We start from the raw sequence: 21105 nt of genomic DNA, 5'->3' as shown, positions 1-21105 counted from the left end.
ACACACTGCAGCCCAGATTTGGAGTCTCTGTTATTGAACTGTAAGCCATTCTAACTCATTCTCGCCGGTGTTTACATCCCTCCTCAAGTTCACATGAATGCCCCACTGCTAATGCTCGCCGAACAAGTAAACAAAATTGAAAAAAAAAACAAACACCCAGACTCAGCCCTCATTATTCTCAGGGACTTTAACAAAGCTAAACTCAACCACGAACTCCCTAAATACAAGCAGCACATCGACTGTCCTACCAGGGAAAATAATATTTTAGACCACTGCTATACTACACAAAATAACACATACCATGCCAAACCTCATGCAGCACTGGGCTCGTCTGATCACTGCTTAATCCACTTAATACCAAGATACAGGAAAAAAACCTAAATGCACGAAGCCTACAGTGAAAAAGTGGACCAATGAAGCAAAGCTTCCAAGCTGTTTAGACTGCACTGACTGGAGTGTCTTTGAAAATTCAGCTGGCAGCCTGGATGAAGATACGGACACTGTCACATCCTATATCAGTTTCTGTGAAGAGGTGTGTGTACCAACAAAGTCATTTCGCACGTTCAATAACAAGCCGTGGTTCACTGCCAAACTTATGTTACTTCGCCAGGGTAAAGAGGATGCATACTGAAGTGGTGATAGGGCCCTGTATAATCACGTCAGAAACCAGCTGACTAAAAAAATTAACATCGCAAAGAGAAATTATGCAGTAAAGTTAGAAAGGCAGTTTACCGCTAACAACTCGAAATCAGTCTGCCATGCATTACAATCGCTAACCGATTATAAGCGACCAACCCCCCAAGCTGAGAACAATAAAAGACTAGCCGACGACTTGAACACCTTCTACTGCAGATTTACTGATTTACTGCAGGACACTTTCACACCCCACACCCATCCAGCCACACTATCGACCACCATCACACCTCTGACTTCTGAATTGACCCTCCACGAGCAGCATGTGAGACGCATATTCAAATAACAAAATTAAAGTGCCTCAAAGTCTGCGCGGACCAGCTTGCTCCAGTCTTCACTCAGATCTTCAATAGATCTCTGGAACTGAGCGAAGTACCATCCTGTTTAAAATGCTCCACCATCATCCCAGTCCCCAAGAAACCAGCAAACTTGGGTCTTAATGACTACAGGCCTGTTGCCCTGACATCTGTGGTCATGAACGCCTCTTGCTGGACCACCTCAAGAGCGCCACAGGGTCCCCTGCTGGACCTGCAGTTTGCCTGCCGAGCAAGCAGGTCTGCGGGATGATGCAGTTAACATGGGACTGCACTTCATCCTAGAACACCTAGACAGTCCAGGGACCTACGCAAGGATCCTGTTTGTGGACTTCAGCTCTGCGTTCAACACCATCATCCCCGAACTCCTCTCCTCCAAGCTTCTCCAGCTCAGCGTCTCGACTGCTATCTGCCAGTGGATTTACAGCTTCCTGACGGGCAGGACACAGTCGCTGAGGCTGGGGGACACCACCTAATCTACACGCACCACCAGAACTGGGGCGCCCCAAGGTTGTGTCCTCTCTCCGCTGCTTGCTCTTCTCTCTTCACGAACGACTGCACCTCAACGCAGCCGGCTGTCAAACTACTGAAGTTTGCAGACAACACCACAGTCATCGGCCTCATCAGAGAGGATGAGTTTGCGTATCGACAGGAAGTGGAGCGGCTGGAGCTGTGGTGGGGCCGACACAACCTGGAGCTGAACACATTCAAGACTGTAGAGATGATCGTGGACTTCAGGATGCATCCTTCACCACAGCTGCCCCTCATGCTGTCCAACTGTCCTGTGTCAACCGTTGAGACCTTCAACTTCCTGGGAATTAGAGTTTCTCAGGGAGTGGGAGATCAACATCAACTCCATCCTCAAAAAGGCCCAGCAGTGGATTAACTTCATTCGGCTTCTGAGGAAGCACAGCCTGCCACAGGAGCTGTTGAGGCAGTTCTACACAGCAGTCATCGAATCAGTCCTGTGTTTTTCCATCAAAGTCGGGTTTGGTGTTGCTACAAAAAAGGACAAACGGCGACTGTAATTGAGAATCAAGACTGCTGAAAATATTGTCGGTACCCCCCTACCCACCCTTGAAGACTTGCACTCTGCCAGAAATAAGACAAGAGCATGCAAAATCCTCTTGGACCCTCTACATCCTGGTCACCACCTCTTCCAGCTCCTTCCCACAGGTAGGCGCTACCGAACAATGCAAACTAAAACAAGCAGACATTCCAAAAGCTTCTTCCCTCTTGTCATTTAATTGCCAGAGGCTAAGTGACTCTTCGTAGTGTGTTTTTATGTCTCAAAATTATTTTTTGTCAAAACAGGGAACAGACCCAGGGGTCGCACTAATAGTCACTTTAAACTGCATCAATTTCTTGAAGTCTCTGCGCCCTTTGCACAATGGTCATTGCACCGGACTATTGTTCTCGTCATTTCAAACTGCTCTAAATGCTAGAGGACTGTACCGGCATTACCACACATTACTGGTAACCTTTTATTGCTCAGTGACTGTGTTTTTATGTCTTTATGTCTCAAAAGTATTCTCTGTGTGGCTTCAACTTCCCAAGACAAATTCCTTGTGTGTTTTTGACATACTTGGCAAATAAAGATGATTCTGATTCAGATCGAAGTCCGGTTTGGCACTGCCACAAAAAAGGACAATCTCTGACTTGTACTCTCACGCATAGAATAATTGTTTAAACTTTGGTCGTGGCAGATCGGTTGCTTATCGTTCAATACAACATTTCATACTGTTGGATTTCGAATCACGAGGAACAGTTCTCAAAATCTTGCAGAGGACCTGTAAAACTGACAATAGTGACACAGACACCAAGGCATACATTTGGAATATTTCTACAGAATTCGTAAGATATCAAAACTGACATTTTATCTTCAGTTAACAAGTTTGGGCTTGCAGTGCCTCTCAACGCCAGTGGGTGGCGCCTTACATGCATGTTTGAATATTAACCAAATAGTCTTCTTGGAGGGAGGGTCCCTCAACCTTTTGGTCGGGGAAGGAGCCAGGAATCAAGATTTGATGGGAAGCTGCTAATTAGGTTAAGGTCCACTTGACGTACACCAGGCATTCTCCTAGTGGCCATCTCACAGCAGGGCAGCATGGAGGAATGGGGTTATCAAGTGGTTGGGAGTCCCTGTGGCACCTCCAATTGCGGGAGCATGTCCGCTACAGTGGGGAAAAATAAAACCTCTCTCCATTGTGCTCTTCAGCCCAGTGTAGAGGACCTCCTGTTGCCTGTGAAAGTGCCTTATTGTTTGGTTTCCCCCACCAATCAGTCATGTGGCCAGACCAGTGCCACAGCTCAGACCCTCGGGCAGGGTCTTGAACTCCGGGAGAGTTTAAGTACTCTGTTTTAACCTGTTAAAAGAAATTCTATGCATGTCGTGTCACCTATGTTTATTAAATACACCTTACCGGGGTGGGAGCCTATGGGCCGTTACATTCTCCTGCAGGCACCTCTCAGCGAGTTTCCTGATCCCGTGGTGGGATGGTACGCTCCTGGCAGTAAAAACTGGTAGTGGTGGATTTGCGATGGCAGAGGGGTGTCAATTGCCATGTTGTGTTAAGTTGCCGTGCCTGTACTGCAGAGTTATGACGTAGCGTTGCCACCTGCTGGTCCTCTTTCATATGAAATTGTCAAAAGTATTTTTGTTATTTACTCCTTTGCCTCCTTAAAACGTTCTGCCGAAAGTAATTCCTGGGTTCTCTACATGCTTAGTATTACAGTAACTTATTCTCCTGATCTGGACCTCCGCAATGACGAACAAACAAAAACAGATCACGTGATCGAAAGTTATCTATACAAACAGTAGACATATCGCTGACGCGGAATCCTACATCTCCAAAACCATAATTTTTCAGGAAACAAAATAAAAACACTTTGAATTAGTCAATAATTAGTAAGAATATTGGATCCATGTGAGGAATGACTCATAGTACACAGTCTTGTCCATAAATATTGGGAAATTGACACAAGTCTCACCTTTTTGGCTCTAAACACCACCACAATGGATTTGAAATGAAACGATGTGCTTTAACTGCAGACTGAGTTATAATTTGAGGACCTTTCCATGCAAATCACGTGAACTGTGTAGGAATTACAACAGTTTAAAACCTTCACCCCCCCCCCCCTCCCAAGAAGACTTTTTATATCCATTTTGCAGCAACCGTTTCACTTTATCACTCACTACTTAAATATGCCCTGCTGTGGTTCTGACAGTGCAAATTAAACTTGACAAAAAAAAACTTATGAAGGCAGAAGACAAGGGGAGGGCTTAAGAACATATAAAGTATTTTAAATACTAGTTTGTCGTGGAAATGTCACCTCATAGGAAACAAAAATAAAACAACAACACTAGAAAAATATAAATACTCACAGCAATGATATCCAGTGTGTTGTCACAAACTTTACGGATCTCTGCATTGTTATCATGCATCAGGTCGATGAGGTATGTTGGGGCTTCTTAAAAGTCAAGACTCAAGGAAAAACTATTTGAAGCTCGCAGGAAATCTATGCATCTAATTGGAAACAAATATCAGCAGAGCATTTTCTAATGAGCAAAAGGATACGTGTGTCGTTGATGATAACGTCTCTGGTAGCTTTGTGGAAGACCATTTGATAGAAAACATAGACAATTTGACAGACAAATTCATCATCCACCTGTTGGGCTGCGGCAGAAAAAAGATGCATGGTTGTAAATGGCAGCAACTGTTTATGATGCAACGTTGGGAGAACCAACAAGGAACGGTTAATATAAGGTAGTGGTTGGTGCTTGAAATATCAGCATACAGTGGAACCTCGATGTAACGTACTAATAGGGGCCGGGGTCCAATATAGTCGAATGTCCGTTACATTAAAGCTCGCTTTTTTTTTTTTAGGGCATATGCACCCATATTACTGTACAGTACAAAATTATTGGATTGTAGGTTTTTCGTGGCCTAAAACACCCAGTACAGTACAAAGATATTGTAAATAAATAGAAAAAAAGATTGAAAATCTTTGAGAGTTTCACATTTTATCCAAACTTACCACACCAAGGTGCTTGGTCATGATGACATTGTTGACGTAAAATACTCATCATAAGAATTAGTGTGCTTCCTAGTTCCAAATCTGTTGCCAAAAGCAAACAGCTTGACAAAAGAAGTTTACTGCACCAAAAAAAGCACGTTCCAAACTCCAGAGACTTGTGTTTCACATTCTTCATCGTAAACACTGCCGCCATGCCGGTCTCTTGCGCTGCGCTCTATGCACAATAGACAGTAGATATAGCAACCTGTTGTTGCGATCACGTGGGCTCTGCATGCCCTCCGGGCACTGCTGGATAGAAGTGGTGGAGCGGGGCATAGGATGGACTGCTTGTAAAAGAGTGGTCAAATCTGAGATTTTAGATCCAGTCCAATCCAATCCGATATGAATTTTTTTCCTGACATTGGACCGAAATCCGATCTCAAAGATCGGATCCCGACATCCCTATTAATTAGCACCCTTTATAAAAGTGGGGAAGAAATTCAGAATAGCTCGCTCACCGCCACATTTTCAGGAGCCAGATTAAAAATTTACTTTTTTCCCCACCCTTGATAGGTTAGGGTTAGGAGGCAGAGACAACTATTTGTACACAAGCAATGAAAAAGTCAAGTTTCCATACTATGTCCCCTTGGTAAATGGACTGCACTGACATTGCGCTTGAGCTACACTATCACAGTGCCCAAAGCGCTTTACAAAGCCTCACATTCATCCATTCAATGGGCGACTGCTGCCATGCAAGGTGCTGCCAGGCCCACTGGGAGCAAATTATGTTTCAGAGTCTTCCCTGAGGACACTTCAACATACAGATAGTCGGAGCCGGGATTCGAACCAGCTAACCTTCAATCACTGGACGACCCGCTCTGCCTACTGAGCCACAGTTGCCTTTAAGAAAAAAAATCTTGGCTGATTGAATTTCAATGCTGAAATCCTGTTTTTCCAGCTTTTAATGTTTTCTTAACTGAAAGCTGAAGAAGCATTAATAATTAGTAAGGGTTCTCACCGTTGAGCAGTTCAATGAGAGCAGGAATGATGCCAGACTTGGCAAGCATGGCTGCACAAGAGTCATCCATGGACACCGTGCCAATCAAGATGACCACCTCTAGAATTAAATCATCTTCAGCAGCACCTGACAACAAAAGGTAAAATCATAGACTTAGTCTGATGGTACATTTGAGCCTTCAGGAAAATAAAGTGGGTCAGTAGTCCCATTTCTACTAAAAGCTTGGTTCTGTTTCATATATCGTCATTTATTTATTTTAAATTGTAAAAGGACCCAAGGGTTCTCATAGCAGTTTTAGCACACTGTTGTACAAGTTGTAATAGTACAACAAGGTGCTTTGGTGTAGAAAACATTCTATAGGCATAAGATGGATAAGTACAGTATGCTTAATGGCAGTGATTCTTAACCTTAAGATCTGGGCCGCATTGCTGATTTTGTTGGAAGATTTTTGTCATGGTCAATGACCTTTTTATTCTGACAAAGACGAGACGATGATATAAAAAATTTTTCCGGGGACTAAGACGATGAAATGTATTGACATTTTTGTCAATGAATAAAAAACGAGATGCAAATGCCTGCCATCCATGAGATTCAATCAGAAATAATTTTGTTTCAAGAGGCAGGAGAAGTTGATGAGAACCAATCAGAACAACGTGATAAGGAAGTAACCTAAACCAGATTGAGATTAAATCCAGCAGCCACGCGCATAAACCTATTGTAGCGATTATGGATGAAATAAGAATTGTGCTTAATTTAGAAGGAAACGATGAGTTGGACGCGGCGCCAGTGTCACTTCCGGGGTTATCGTAATTTTAAATTACAGCGTTATAAATCAAGATACGTGATCTATATGAGGCGCACCACGTCATATTTTTACAAGTTTAACTTGAGGCGAAATGACGACAAACCTTTTTAATCAGTCTCTTATCGGAAGGTGGCTACACTTTAGAAACTTTAGAGTTCTTGACTTTCCAGAGGTTTCGTTCCGTACCCAGTCACACAAAACAATGAGACAAGTGGTGAATTTTATAGAAAATGTTATCATAAAAACGGGTTTCTACAGGATACAACACAGACAAACACAAAACAAACAAGGTACAGACGAACATTGGCGAAGGAAGGGATTCGTGACATGAGATTAGCAGAACGGGCGTCTAGTGAATGCATATAGCTGAGGACTCCTGTTCTCGTTAATTTAAACCCAAATATGCACTAATCCGTTCTTTTTAGTAGACCGCAATGTTGGATTTACGTGTCTGGAAAACGTTTGAGGCAGGCGAGTCAGGCTCCCAAGTGTGCGGCCGGCCCAGTCCGCACTGGGAAAAGGTGGATTTGACGGAAGGGAGGAAGAAAAGGGAGAGGAAAAGCAGGAGGCCAACGTGTTCCCAGCCAGGACGTCTCTCGGGTGTCTCTGATTGCCAGACATTCGGAGCGGGCGTGTTGCGTCCGACTCCGTTCCCTCGGACTGAGCTCGGGCCTACAAGCAGGGTAGCTTGGAGCGCTTGCAGGAGGATCGACAGCCAGGGATCATCCGATGTGTCCTTGCCACCTCGGGTGAGGTCGGCGTCCTGCCTGGCCCACTCATAGGCGAGTTGGTCGGGGTGAGACCAAAGGAAGACTTCTCCACTAAAACTCCCAAAAACCTCTCTACTGGGGGGGTTTACTCCCCCGCCCTCCTTTTCTACCACCTACGCGGACACCGAGGGCTGCACTGCTTTTTGGTGTCATTTTTCATTTTAGGATTATTTTGTGGTCTAGAACCAGTGGAATAAAAGATTAATTATTGGATTTATGATCACGAGACCATTTCCTCACCCTGCATTGTTCCACGCACATCCTCTTTCAAACCTGTAATGAATGTTTCAAATGTTGTGTGGTGTGGAGGACATTACTATTTTCCATGTGACATTTGTGGTGTGGGGTGGAACGTTCCATGTGGTTCAGTTAACAACATATTCAACGTTAGACATTCGTTTTCAGCCATACAGTCACTAGTGGCGTTCATGTAAAGTTCTAAAAATATTAACTCCCAGTCGAGTCACAGACTGTCTTATGAACCCATGTCTGTAGTGTCGTCCCGTCGTCCGTGGGTGTCGCTGTTGCCTGTTCCAACTCCCAAGTGGTGGTACTCAACAGAGTGGATGTGCCTTTGTTGGTGCGCTCCTTTGACTGGGGAGGAGTTAATTAACTTAGCGTCCGGGGGTGAACTCGTCATCCTTGGGTCTTCGCTTTGAAGCGCCAGGCAACCGTGATTCACTTAGCGTCGGCATGGCAAAGCAAATGTCTGTGTCTTGTTTTTTATGGTTTATGGCGTTGATTCGTTTAGTCTGCGTGTGACGTTACGTCTCACCAGCCGTCTCTCGTCTACCTCGGCGGGGAGCGGCGGTAGTGCGAGGATGGGGTGCCGCGTGGCATCTTTTGCGTGGCATGTCCGCTACACTATTTAAACATAACTGCATATGAAATCTACGGCCGTGAGTGCACGAGAACGCAGGTTTAAAAATGCAACCAACTGGAACTGACAATTACAGTCCACTAATTCTGAATAACTATGTTATCTATGGCCACGAGTGCAGTAGAACGCAGTGGGGTAGACATGAATAATTGTTTATACTGTTCATAAAACAAGTTGTCATTGTGTCGATCTATTTGTCCACAGACACACCACATTAGTTTTTACTAAATTCTGTATTCTATTGTTAAATATTTCCGAATAGTTTCTGAACAGTTTCCGAAGGCATACTTAATGCAGTTTTTGGGGTGTGAGCTTTGAATGAAACTCCAGCTCAATAACAAGATGACGGGAGCTGAAGTACAGTGGCAAAAAGAGGCCTTATGTGCATATATGGAGGAAATGTGCATATTTGGACGAAAATAAAGCTGATGTTAAAAGGACAACCCTGTAGCCATTTGTGCGTCAGAGCTGCCACAGGTGGCTCATGATATGCACGTTACCATGCGTGTGTTGGTAGTGATCCAAGAGATCACAGTGTCAGTGAACACAGTATTTTTTTTCTTTTTAGGCTAATACTTGCATTTCAATGATTTCAAAAGCACAGGCATGACGGAATTACAGTTTATGCAAATGTTTCATTTTATTTCTTGCAATAATGGCACTATTGGAGCCTTATAGCCTATAATGACTGCCCACAAAGTGCTGTGCAGCATATGGCAGACTGTGTGTGTCACTCACACACACACACACACACACACACACACACACACACACACACACACACACACACACACACACACACACACTGAAAAGTTACATTGTGTAATATAAAACCAAGCTATTATTGTTCCAATTTGTAAGATCTTTGTATCTTTGGATTATTGTTACTTTGTATGTAAGATTCCAAATGTCAGAAAATTGAGAAAACCCATATTTTTCAGCCGATCTCGATCACCTGAAAATCACTTGATCGACCCAGATTTCCGGTCACGTGTTCTGATCGGGACATCCCTAGTTTGAAAATTGAATATCTTGTCTTTGTAGGACATTCACTGGAATAAAGGTTGAAAAGGATTTGCAAATCATTGTATTCTGCTTTTATTTCCATTTTACGCAACGTCCCAATTCACTGGAATTGGGGTATGTACATTTGTAAAGTAAAAATGGGCTCAATGGTCAAAAATTTTAAGAACCCTCGGTCTATAATGTGAGAATGGAACATAATCATACCTGGTTTAAGTCTGTCTTTCAGGTAGGGCACCAAGTTGTACTCTTTAAGAACCAGTGCCCAGTCCAGGTCAGGAATGGTCAGATTTGCAAGTGTTCCGAGACACTCAATCACATATTCTTCATCGTTTTCCAGGCTAATCTGAGCTGCCAAGTCTCCAACATGGTCCTATCATTCAGCAGAAAAGGTTTGTCGATCAACAAATTATTCATTACCTTGGCATCGAGGAAAGGATGCTTTATTCATTCTGTAAAGGAAAACAAGTTGTCACAGCAGCAAGATTTACATACAGCGGCTAAAATTAGTTTTTAACACGTCACCATTTTTCTCATTAAATATATTTCCAAAGGTGCTATTGACACTACATTTTCACCAGATGTTGGGAACAACCCAAATAATCCATACATACAAAGAAAGTAGAACAAATAAGATCAGGAATTAAGTTGTGTTTAATGATGTGAAATGACACAGGGAAAAAGTATTCAACAAATGAAGAAAGGGAGGTGCAAAAAGACATGGAAAGCTAAGACAACACCTATAATCTGTACCACCAATCCAGATCCTTGTCAGTGCAATCAATATCAGAGGGTTAAGTCCTAATTTATGGCCCACAAAAAGGTCTCACTGCCAAGGTGTGAGTCAAGACACATCTCATGATGGGTAAGAGCGGAGAGCTGTCTCTAGACCATCGCAAACTAATTGTTGCAAAACATAATGATGGCATTGGTTACAGCATATCTTAGATTCTGAACGTTCCAGTGAGCACGGTTGGGGTCGTACTACGTAAGTGGAAAGCCAATCATACCTCCATAAATTTGCCTCGAACAGGTGCACCTCACAAGATTTCTGACAGAGGGGTGCAAAGAACCCCTCCTTGAGCCGTCACCTTATCGTGGTGGAGGGGTTTGTGTGTCCCAATGATCCTAGGAACTAAGTTGTCTGGGGCTTTATGTCACCCATGACAAACAGGTCCTAGGTGAGGGACCAGACAAAGCACGGCTCAAAGACCCCTTATGATGACGACAAACGATGGACTTGGTTTTCCCTTGCCTGGACGCGGGTCAACGGGGCCCCCCTCTGGAGCCAGGCCTGGAGGTGGGGCTCGAAGGCGAGTGCCTGGTGGCCTGCACCCATGGATCCCGGCCGGGCACAGGCTGAAAGGGTAACGTGGGTCCCCTTTCCCATGGGCTCACCACCTGTAGTAGGGGCCATAGGGGTCGGCTGCAGTGTGAGCTGGGCGGTGGCCGAAGGCGGGGACCTTGGCGATCCGATCCCCGGCTACATAAGCTGCCTCTAGGAACGTGGAATGTCACCTCTCTGGCAGGGAAGGAGCCCGAGCTGATGTCTGAGGTCGAGAAGTTCCAACGAGGTATAGTCGGACTCGCCTCCACGCACAGCTTGGGCTCTGGTACCAGTCCTCTCGAGAGGGGTTGGACTCTCTTCCACTCTGGAGTTGCATACGGTGAGAGGCGCCGAGCAGGTCTGGGTATACTTATTGCCCCCCGGCTTGGCGCCTGTATGTTGGGGTTCACCCCAGCGGGAACGAGAGGATAGCCTCCCTCCGCCTTTGGGTGGGGGGACGGGTCCTGACTGTTGTTTTTGCCTATGCACCAAACAGCAATTCAGAGGACCCACCCTTTTTGGAGTCCTTGGAGGGGGTGCTGGAGAGCGCTCCCGCTGGGGACGCCATCATTCTGCTGGGGGACTTCAATGATCATGTGGGCAATGACAGTGAGACCTGGAAGGGCGTGATTGGGAGGAACGGCCCCCCCGATCAGAACCCGAGCGGTGTTCTGTTATTGGACTTCTGTGCTCATCACGGATTGTCCATAACGAACACCATGATCAAGCATAAGGGTGTCCACACGTGCACTTGGCACCAGGACACCCTAGGTCGCAGTTTGATGATCGACTTTGTGGTCGTGTCATCAGACTTGAGGCCGCATGTCTTGGACACTTGGGTGAAGAGAGAGGCGGAGCTGTCAACTGATCACCACCTGGTGTTGAGTTGGCTCCGATGTTGGAGGAAGACGCCGGTCCGACGTGGCAGGCCCAAATGTATTGTGAGGGTCTTCTGGGAATGTCTGGCGGAATCTCCTGTCCCAGAACTGTCCAACAGAACTTTGCTCATGTTCCGGGGAGGCGGGGGACATCGAGTCCGAGTGGACCATGTTCCTCGTCTCCATTGCTGAGGCGCCCGACCGGCGCTGTGGCCGTAGGGTTGTCGATGCCTGTCGTGGCGGCAATCCCCGAACCCGTTGGTGGACACCAACGGTGAGGGATGCCGTCAAGCTGAAGAAGGAGTCCTATCGGGCCTTTTTGGCCTGTGGGGTACCGGCTGATGGGTACCGGCTGGCCAAGCGGAATGTAGCTTTGGTGGTTGCTGAAGCAAAAACTTGGGCATGGGAGGAGTCCGGTGAGGCCATGGAGAAAGACTTCCGGACGCTTTGCGGAAATTCTGGTCCACCATCTGGCGTCTCAGGAGGGGGAAGCAGTGCCCCGTCAGTACTGTGTATAATGGGGATGGGGCGCTGCTGACCTCGACTCGGGACGTTGTGAGCTGGTGGGGAGAATACTTCGAAGACCTCCTTAATTGCACCGACACGCCTTCCCATGAGGGAGCAGTCTCTGGGTTCTCTGAGGCGGGCTCTCTTATCTCTGGGGTTGAGGTCACCGAGGTGGTTAAAAAGCTCCTCGGTGGCAGGGCCCCGGGGGTGGATGAGATTCGGCCGGAGTTCCTCAAGGCTCGGGATGTTGTCGGGCTGTCCTGGTTAACATGCCTCTGCAACATCGCGTGGACATCGGGGATTGGCAGACTGGCGTGGTGGTCCCCCTAGGGGGACCGTAGGGTGTGTTCCAATTACAGGGGGATCACACTTCTCAGCCTCCCTGATAACGTCTATTCAGGAGTGCTGGAGAGGAGGGTCCGTTGGGAAGTTGAATCTCAGCTTCAGGAGGAGCAGTGTGGTTTTCGTCCTGGCCGTGGAACAGTGGACTAGCTCTACGCTCTTGGCAGGGTCCTCGAGGGTGCATGGAAGTTCGCCCAACTGGTCTACATGTGTTTTGTGGACTTGGAGAAGGCGTTTGACCGTGTCCCTTGGGGGGTCCTGTGGGGGTTTTTCGGGAGTATGGGGTACCGAACCCCCTGATACGGGCTGTTCGGTCCCTGTACGACCAGAGTCAGAGTTTGGTCCGCATATCCGGCAGTAAGTTGGACTTGTTTCCTGTGAGGGTTGGACTTCGATTCCGTTCGGAACTTTTATGGACAGAATTTCTAGGCGCAGCTGAGGCGTACAGGGGGTCTGGTTTGGTGGCCTCAGTATTGCATCTCTGCTTTTCACAGATGTGGTTCTGTTGGCTTCATGAAGCCGTGACCTCCAACTCTCACTGGAGCTGTTGGCAGCTGAGTGTGAAGCGGCTGGGATGAGAATCAGCACCTCCAAATCTAAGACCATGGTTCTCAGTCGGAAAATGGTGGCGTGCCCTCTCCTGTTCGGGGATGAGATCCTACCCCAAGTGAAGGAGTTCAAGTATCTTGGGGTCTTGTTCACGAGAGAGGGAAGAATGGACCGGGAGATCGACAGACAGATCGGTGCAGCGTCTGCAGTGATGCGGACTTCGTATCGATCTGTTGTGGTAAAGAAGGAGCTAAGCAGGAAGGCGAAGCTCTCGATTTACCGGTCGATCTACGTTCCTACCCTCACCTATGGTCACGAGCTGTGGGTCGTGACCGAAAGAACAAGATCCCGGATACAAGCGGCCGAAAAGCGTTTCCTCCGCAGGGTGTCCGGGCTCTCCCTTAGAGATAAGGTGAGAAGCTCGGTCATCCGGGATGATCTCAGAGGAGAGCTGCTGCTCCTCCACATCAAGAGGAGCCAGATGAGGTGGCTGGGGCATCTGATTCGGATGCCTCCTGGACGCCTCCCTGGTGAGGTGTTCCGGGCACGTCCCACTGGGAGGAGACCCCGCGGACGACCCAGACTACATCTTTCGGCTGGCCTGGGAACGCCTCGGAAACCCCCCGGAAGAGCTGGACGAAGTGGATGGGGAGAGGGAAGTCTGGGCGTCCCCGCTAAAGCTACTGCCCCCTCGACCCGACCTCGGATAAGCGGTAGAAAATGGATGGATGGAAAAGTTTATTTATTTCCATAATTCCAATCAAAAAGTTACATTTTCATAGATTATAGATTCAGGGCCCACAATTTAAACTATTTATTTATTTTTACATAATTTGGGCTTCCAGCTCATAAAACCCACAAATCTGGAATTTAAAAAAATTGAATACTGTGCAGAAATCAGCCATAATTTGCAGCCATAAATGTTTCAAACTGAGCGTCACACACTAATCACCTCCTAAACTCAAAGCTCCTGCACAGGTTTCCCCAGGTGTCATTGAATTGCTTCAGTTTGTTTCAATTTTCTCAGTTGGGTTCAATATAGGCAAGGCTGTAGACTTGACAACTGTCCAGAAGACCATCATTGATACCCTCCATAGGATGGGAAAGCCACAAAAGTTCAAAGCTCAGGAGGCTTGCTGTTCACAGAGTGCTGTGTCCAAGCATATCAATGGAAGAACAAAATGTGGCAGGAGAGATGCAACAGCAAAAGAGATGGCCGTGGGCTTCAGGGGGTGATCAAACAGAGAAGATTCAAGAATCTAGCAGAGATCCGCTGGGTGGGGCCGGCGGCTGTCCTGGGTCCCTCGGTGTGGGACATGTCCCGTCCACCGGGCTGCTCTCGGGTGGACCCCTGGACCCGATCCCGTCCCTGGATTGATTGGGTGGGGTCCTCAGCCTCCACGGTGCAGGCAGAGCAATTACAGGACACTTCTGTCAGTCTTTGTGCTTGCGAAACGGTGTCAATTCACACACCCCTGGGACACTTTCGCTGGGTGTGGGGCTACTCACTTTTTGCGACAAATCACTCATGAATGTGCAAATTGCTTGGGTATCCTCTCACTCACACTCTCATCCTATAGACTTTTACAACCCCAATTCCAATGAAGTTGGGACGTTGTGTTCAACATAAATAAAAACAGAATACAATGACAAGGGGCTGGATTGCTTATTGATAGATTTTAGGTGTTGACTAGGTTTTCCGTGCCTTTTTGCACCTCCTTGCTTCATGTGTTAAATACTTTTTCCCTGTGTCATTTCACATTATTACACACAATTTAATTGTGTCTTATTTGTTCTACTTTCTTTGTATGTCTGGATTACTTGGGTTGTTCCCAACCTCTGGTGAAATTTTCATGTCAATAGCACCTTTGGAACAATATTTAGTGAGAAAAAATGGTGACGTGTTAAATACATATTTCAGCCGCTGTATCTATACACGTATACCACAGATGCACAGTAAAAAAAAAAAAAAAGAAAAAAAAAAACACACACACACAGCATTGAACAATCATTTAAATACTCTCCCAAAATAGTGGCAGGTTGCAGCCCTATTCTGTAATACTAACCAAGAATAAGCTTTTGGTAGGGCCATTGTGCTGGGAAATATTCCTGATCATCTTCATCACCAGAACGTCTTTCAGTTTCATTGACCGTTTCATCAGCATCTTCAAACCGTTACCTACAGAATCAGAATCAGCTTTATTTTACATTATACAGAGGCAAAAATAAGGAATTGAAGGTGGAAACATAAGAGTTGATGACCAAATTGCATCTCACTGGGGATTGTTTGTATTGTGCATGTAGAATATATGTGCCATAAAACAGATTTTTTATTTTTTACATAAAACCAGCCTCAAATTCCTAACAAACATCCTGAGTCTGTGGTCGTGAGACTGAAAATGAAGTCAATATGATTTGTTTTGTAGTTTTGATATTCCGCGGTTGTAAAACTCAGTTACCTTTTTTTTTGACAAGAGGAACACTGACGACAGCTGTTGTTGGAGGGGTTTTTCTTCCCACACATTGTAACGTCGTAGTCTGACGTCAGTCTGACTAGTTTTGGTGTCATTTTAACCAGCCCGACATGCCGACTGTCAGCGATGCGGCAGTCTGCTATCAGTTGGCCGACTGGCTTGATGTGTAACAGCCTTAAGAGTGCAGCTGCTAAAAAGCCTTTGATGAATAGATGAGATATTTCAAGCTGCTGGTGTCTCTGGAGTACTAAAACCTTCTTGAAGCAGGATCCCCCAAGGGCTTACAGTCATGCATTAAGCTTTACTTTGGCCACTCCTAAAAATGCTCACAAAGCGAAACATTTTCAGCATGCTCAGAAAGACATGAACACCTTCACTGATGAATGGCATACTACTTTGAATGGTCCAGGTGGACAGACTTCTGGACAGTTGGTGGATGGCCACCATGTCCCAAAGAATTTACACTGTCAACAAGGAGGAGACGGATTGATGTTTTGAGGTCTGGAATAGTCAGAATCATCTTTATTGGCCAAGTATGTCCAAAAAACACAAGGAATTTGTCTCCGGTAGTTGGAGCCGCTCTCGTACGACAACAGTCAGTCAATTGACAGAGAACACTTTTGAGACATAAAGACACTGACAAAAATCAGTCACTGAGCAGTATTGGGTTGCTAGTTATCTGGTAATGCCGGTAAAAAAAAATGTTGGGCAATTGTGCAAAAAGATTCAGAGTCCTTTAGCACTTAGAGCAGTTCGAATGACTAATATTGCGATAGTCCGATGCAATGACCATTGTGCAAAGGGCGCCGAGACTTCAAGCGAGTAGTGCGATAATCTGGGGCAATGTTGATTGTGCAAATGTTGCAAATATTCCTCAGTCAGTGTGCAAATGGAGCAGATGCTACTCTGGCATGAGTGGCCAGTATTGGTCAACAACAGATTTGCAAATAGTGCAGTGTGACGAGACTACTACAGTGAGTGCACGAGTAATGTATAATTGGCCCCACAGAAATGGGACAACAAACTCAAGACAAAAAATTGCCAGCATGTTGTAATGGAATTGTAGGTTAGCTGTTTAAGAAGTTGATTGCAAGAGGGAAGAAGCTGTTGGAATGTCTACTAGTTCGAGTTTGCATTGATCGGTAGCGTCTACCTGAGGGAAGGAGCTGGAAGAGCTGGTGACCGGGATGCGTAGGGCCCGAGAGGATTTTGCACCCTCTTGTCTTAGTTCTGGCAGCGTGCAAGTCCTCAAGGGTGGGTAGGGGGGTACCGACAATCCTTTCAGCAGCTTCGATTGTCCGTTGCAGTCGGGGTTTGTCCTTTTTTGTAGCAGCACCAAACCAGACTGTGATGGAAGGACACAGGACTGATTCGATGACCGCTGTGTAGAACTGCCTCAGCAGCTCCTGTGGCAGGCTGTGCTTTCTCAGAAGCCGCAGGAATTACATCCTCTGCTGGGCCTTTTTGAGGATGGAGTTGATGTTGAGCGCCCACTTCAGGTCCTGAGAGACTGTAATTCCCAGGAACTTGAAGGTCTCAACGGTTGACACAAGGCAGCTGGACAGCATGAGGGGCAGCTGTGGCGAAGGATGCCTCCTGAAGTCCACGATCATCTCTACAGTCTTGAGCGTATTCTGCTCCAGGTTGTGTCGGCCGCTCCACAGCTCCAGCCGCTCCGCTTCCTGTCGATATGCAGACTCGTCACCGTCCTTGATGAGGCCGATGACAGTGGTGTCATCTGCAAACTTCAGGAGCTTGACAGTCGGGTTCGCTGAGGTGCAGTCGTTCGTGTAGAGAGAGAAGAGAGGACACAACCTTGGGGCGCCACAGTGCTGAGGCTGCGTGTGCTGCTAATGGTGAATGAGATGGTAGGTCCCATTACAGTTCCTCATTGTGTCAAGGAAATGTCAGGCCAAAACTTCCTATGTTCAAATTTGGTAAATTTCATATTTTTTCCACAAACCTATACGATTGGTCAGTCCCTGCGTGGGTCTGCTGTTGTGTTTTGTTTTTTTTGTTCTTAATTTTACAAATTACTATTCTGAAGAGCAATGTTTATGGCTGAACAAACATGTCATTTTGTTTTTCTGAAAAGTGATGCTTTTGGAGACAAAGTTTCAACCGGACACCAGCGGAAAAACGACATGCCTAATAATTTGGACCACAGTTTTATAGACATGGTATATGGCCAAAACAATGATCATCTGCACAACATATTTATATCCTGTATTTCAAAGAGCTACAAACAGCAAATAATGCCGTAATAAAAATCATAATGATGAATTTTTATTGACAGTTAAGAGGCATTACTTTTTGCAGCTCCCAGTGTTGTCGTAAAACTGTACTGCATCATATTGAGAGATGGGTTTTACTACTGTAGTGATGCTCATGTACTTAAATTAGGGAACCAATATGTCAGAAACACCTTTCAGTAGAAACAAAGCATTTGGCTGACATCTTTGTGGAATGGAGAAAAAAAAAAAACATGGAATGAGCACTTTAAACGGCTCTAAAATGCTCCATAATAAATTCAGGAAAAAACAATTGATGACTTATGTAGAATGGGTCATATTCTACTGCCTACACTGCTTGTATCACAAATGTTATTGTTATTTTTTCTGCTCTTTAAGTGGAGATGTTTGGGCAAGTGATGCCGTTTGAAACGTCACGGTCATTTTAACTTGGGACATGAAGAACCTCTCTGGAATTTCGGCCCCTTCCAGGTTATGGTTGGATATATTTAACTGACACTTGTCAGTCAATCGGAGAAGGCGTTCTTCCAACAGCTTACGATGATGACAAATTTTGGACTCAGTTTTCCCTTGCCCGGACGTGGGTCACCGGGGCCCCCTTCTGGAGCCATGGGTTCTTCACCTGTGGGAGGGGCCATAGGGGTGGGGTGCAGTGCGAGCTCGGCGGTGGCCAAGAGCAGGGACCTTGGCGATCTGATCCCCGGCTACAGAAGCTAGTTCTAAGGACGTGGAATGTCATCTCTCTGACAGGGGAGCCCGAGTTGGTGTGTGAGGTTGAGAAGTTCCGAATAGATATAGTCGGCCTCGCCTCCACACACTTGGGCTCTGGTACCAGTCCTCTCGAGAGGGGTTGGACTCTCTTCCAATCTGAAGTTGCCCACGGTGAGAGGCGGCGAGCAGGTGTGGGTATACATATTGCCCCCTGGTTCGGCCCCTGTACGTTGGGCTTCACCTCCGCCTTTGGGTTGGGGGACGGGTCCTGACTGTTGTTTGTGCCTATGCACCAAACAGCAGTTCAGAGTACCCACCCTTTTTGGAGTCCTTGGAGGCGGTGCTGGAGAGCGCTCCCACTGGGAACCCCATCATTCTATAGGGGGACTTCAAGGCTCACGTGGGCAATGACAGTGAGACCTGGAAGGGTGTGATTGGAAGGAACGGGCCGCCTGTTCAGAACCCGAGCGGTGTTGTTACTGGACTTCTGTGCTCATCACGGATTGTCCATAACGAACACCATGTTCAAGCATAAGGGTGTCCACACGTGCACTGGGCACCAGGACACCCTAGGCAGCAGTTTGATTATCAACTTTGTGGTCGTGTCATCGCATTTGCGGCCGCATGTCTTGGACACTCGGGTAAAGAGAGGGGCGGAGTTGTCAATTGATCACCACCTGGTGGTGTGTTGGCTCCGATGGTGGGGGAAGATGCCAGATGCCGATCTGGCAGGCCCAAATGTATTGTGAGGGTCTGCTGACAACGTCTGGCAGAATCCCCTGTCAAAAGGAGTTTCAACTCCCACCTCCAGCATTAGGCGGGGGACAATGAGTCCGAGTGGACCATATTCCGCGCCTCCATTGCTGAGGCGGCCGACCGGAGCTGTGGCCGTACGGTGGTCAGTGCTTGTCGTGGAGGCAAACCCCGAACCCGTAGGGGAACAGCAGCGGTTAGGGATGCCATCCCGAGTCCTATCAGGAGTTTGTGGCCTGCGGGAAATCCTGAGGCAGCTGATGGGTACAGGTTAGCCAAGCAGAATGCAGCTTTGGTGGTCGCTGAGTCAAAAACTGGGGCGTGGGAGGAGTTCAGTGAGGCCATGAACAACGACTTTCTTATGGCTTTGAGGAAATTCTGGTCCATCATCCGGCGTCTCAGTGCACCATCAACACTGTGTATAGTGGAGATGGGGCGCTGCTGACCTCTACTCGAGACGTTATGAGTAGGTGGGGAGAATACTTCAAAGACCTCATCAATTCCACCGACACACCTTCCCATGAGGAAGCAGAATCTGGGATCTCTGAGGCGGGCTCTCCTATCTCTGGTGTTGACGTGGTTAAAAAATCCCTCGGTGGCAAGAGCCCGGGGGTGGATGAGATCCGCCCGGAGTTTCTAAAGACTGTTGTGGGGCTGTCCTGGTAGACATGCCTCTGAAACATCACGTAGACATCAGGGACAGTAACTCTAGATTGGCAGAATGGGGTGGTGGTCCCCCTTTTTAAAAAGGGGGGCGGGGGTGTGTTCCAACTGCAGGAGGAATCACACTCCTCAGCCTCCCTGGTGAAGTCTATTCAGGGGTGCTGGAGAGGAGGGTCCGTCGGGAAGTCAAATCACAGATTCAGGAGGAGCAGTGTGGTTTTCGTCCTGGCCTTGGAACAGTGGACCAGGTCTACACCCTCAGCAGGGTCCTCAAGGGTGCATGGGAGTTCGCCCAACCAGTCTACATGTGTTTTGTGGACTTGGAGAAGGTGTTCGACCGTGTCACTCTGGGTGTCCTGCGGGGGGTGTTTCGGGAGTATGGCGTACCGAACCCATTGATACGGGCTGTTCAGTCCCTGTCCGACCATTGTCAAAGTTTGGTACGCATTGCTCTTTGTCACCGATTCTGTTCATAACTTTTATGGACAGAATTTCGGGGCGTTGAGTGGGTCCGGTTTGGTGGCCTCAGGATTGCGTCTCTGCTTTTTGCGGATGATGTGGTTCTGATGGTTTCATCAAGCCGTGATCTCCAACTCTCACTGGAGTGGTTCGCAGCAGAGTGAGAAGCGGTTGGGATGAAAAACAGCACCTCCAAATCTGAAACTATGGTCCTCAGTCGGAAAAGGCTGGCGTGCCCTCTCCAGGTCTGGGATGCGATCCTGCCCCAAGTGGAGGTTTGCAAGTATCTTGGGGTCTTGTTCACGAGTGAGGGAAGAATGGAACAGGAGATCGACAGGTGGATCAGCTACAGTGATGTGGACGTGGTATCGGTCTATTGTTGTGAAGGAGTTTAGCCGACAAGATGCGACAAGATGGTGCCTACCAGCGTGGTCGCCTCGGTTACGCGCTCTCGAGTATTGTTTTTGTGTTTTTCGTGCGTCTTTGGAGACATTACACGACTCACTTACACAAGGGTAGACTTGCTTTCACCAACTTTCGCAAATCCGCTCAGTTTTTTCCCCGATTTACTTACCGGAGCGGCGTCCGCGGTTTTCGGTGCATGGAGGCGGAGGCAATGCCACAGAGGGAAGCGACCCGACATCCAGGTGAAACTCCGCAAGAGAGGATA

At 47.0% G+C, this 21105-nt stretch overlaps 1 protein-coding gene across 1 annotated transcript in view; it reads right to left on the bottom strand.

Annotated features, from left to right (window-relative positions):
- The window catches only part of kifap3a (kinesin-associated protein 3a), a 92632-nt gene that overhangs the window by 12969 nt on the left and 58558 nt on the right, over nt 1-21105 (bottom strand). The window contains exons 13-17 of the mRNA XM_061683203.1: nt 15190-15302; nt 9728-9893; nt 6043-6168; nt 4586-4684; nt 4393-4478 (exon numbers count right to left, since the gene is read on the bottom strand). Of these exons, the coding sequence (XP_061539187.1) occupies nt 4393-4478; nt 4586-4684; nt 6043-6168; nt 9728-9893; nt 15190-15302 (590 nt within the window). The remainder of the gene's footprint in view (nt 1-4392; nt 4479-4585; nt 4685-6042; nt 6169-9727; nt 9894-15189; nt 15303-21105) is intronic.

This window comes from Phycodurus eques, chromosome 8, assembly GCF_024500275.1.
Source record: "Phycodurus eques isolate BA_2022a chromosome 8, UOR_Pequ_1.1, whole genome shotgun sequence".
NCBI lineage: Eukaryota > Metazoa > Chordata > Actinopteri > Syngnathiformes > Syngnathidae > Phycodurus > Phycodurus eques.
The sequence above is the reverse complement of the archived record's forward strand: the minus strand, read 5'-3'. Positions and strand labels throughout refer to the sequence as shown.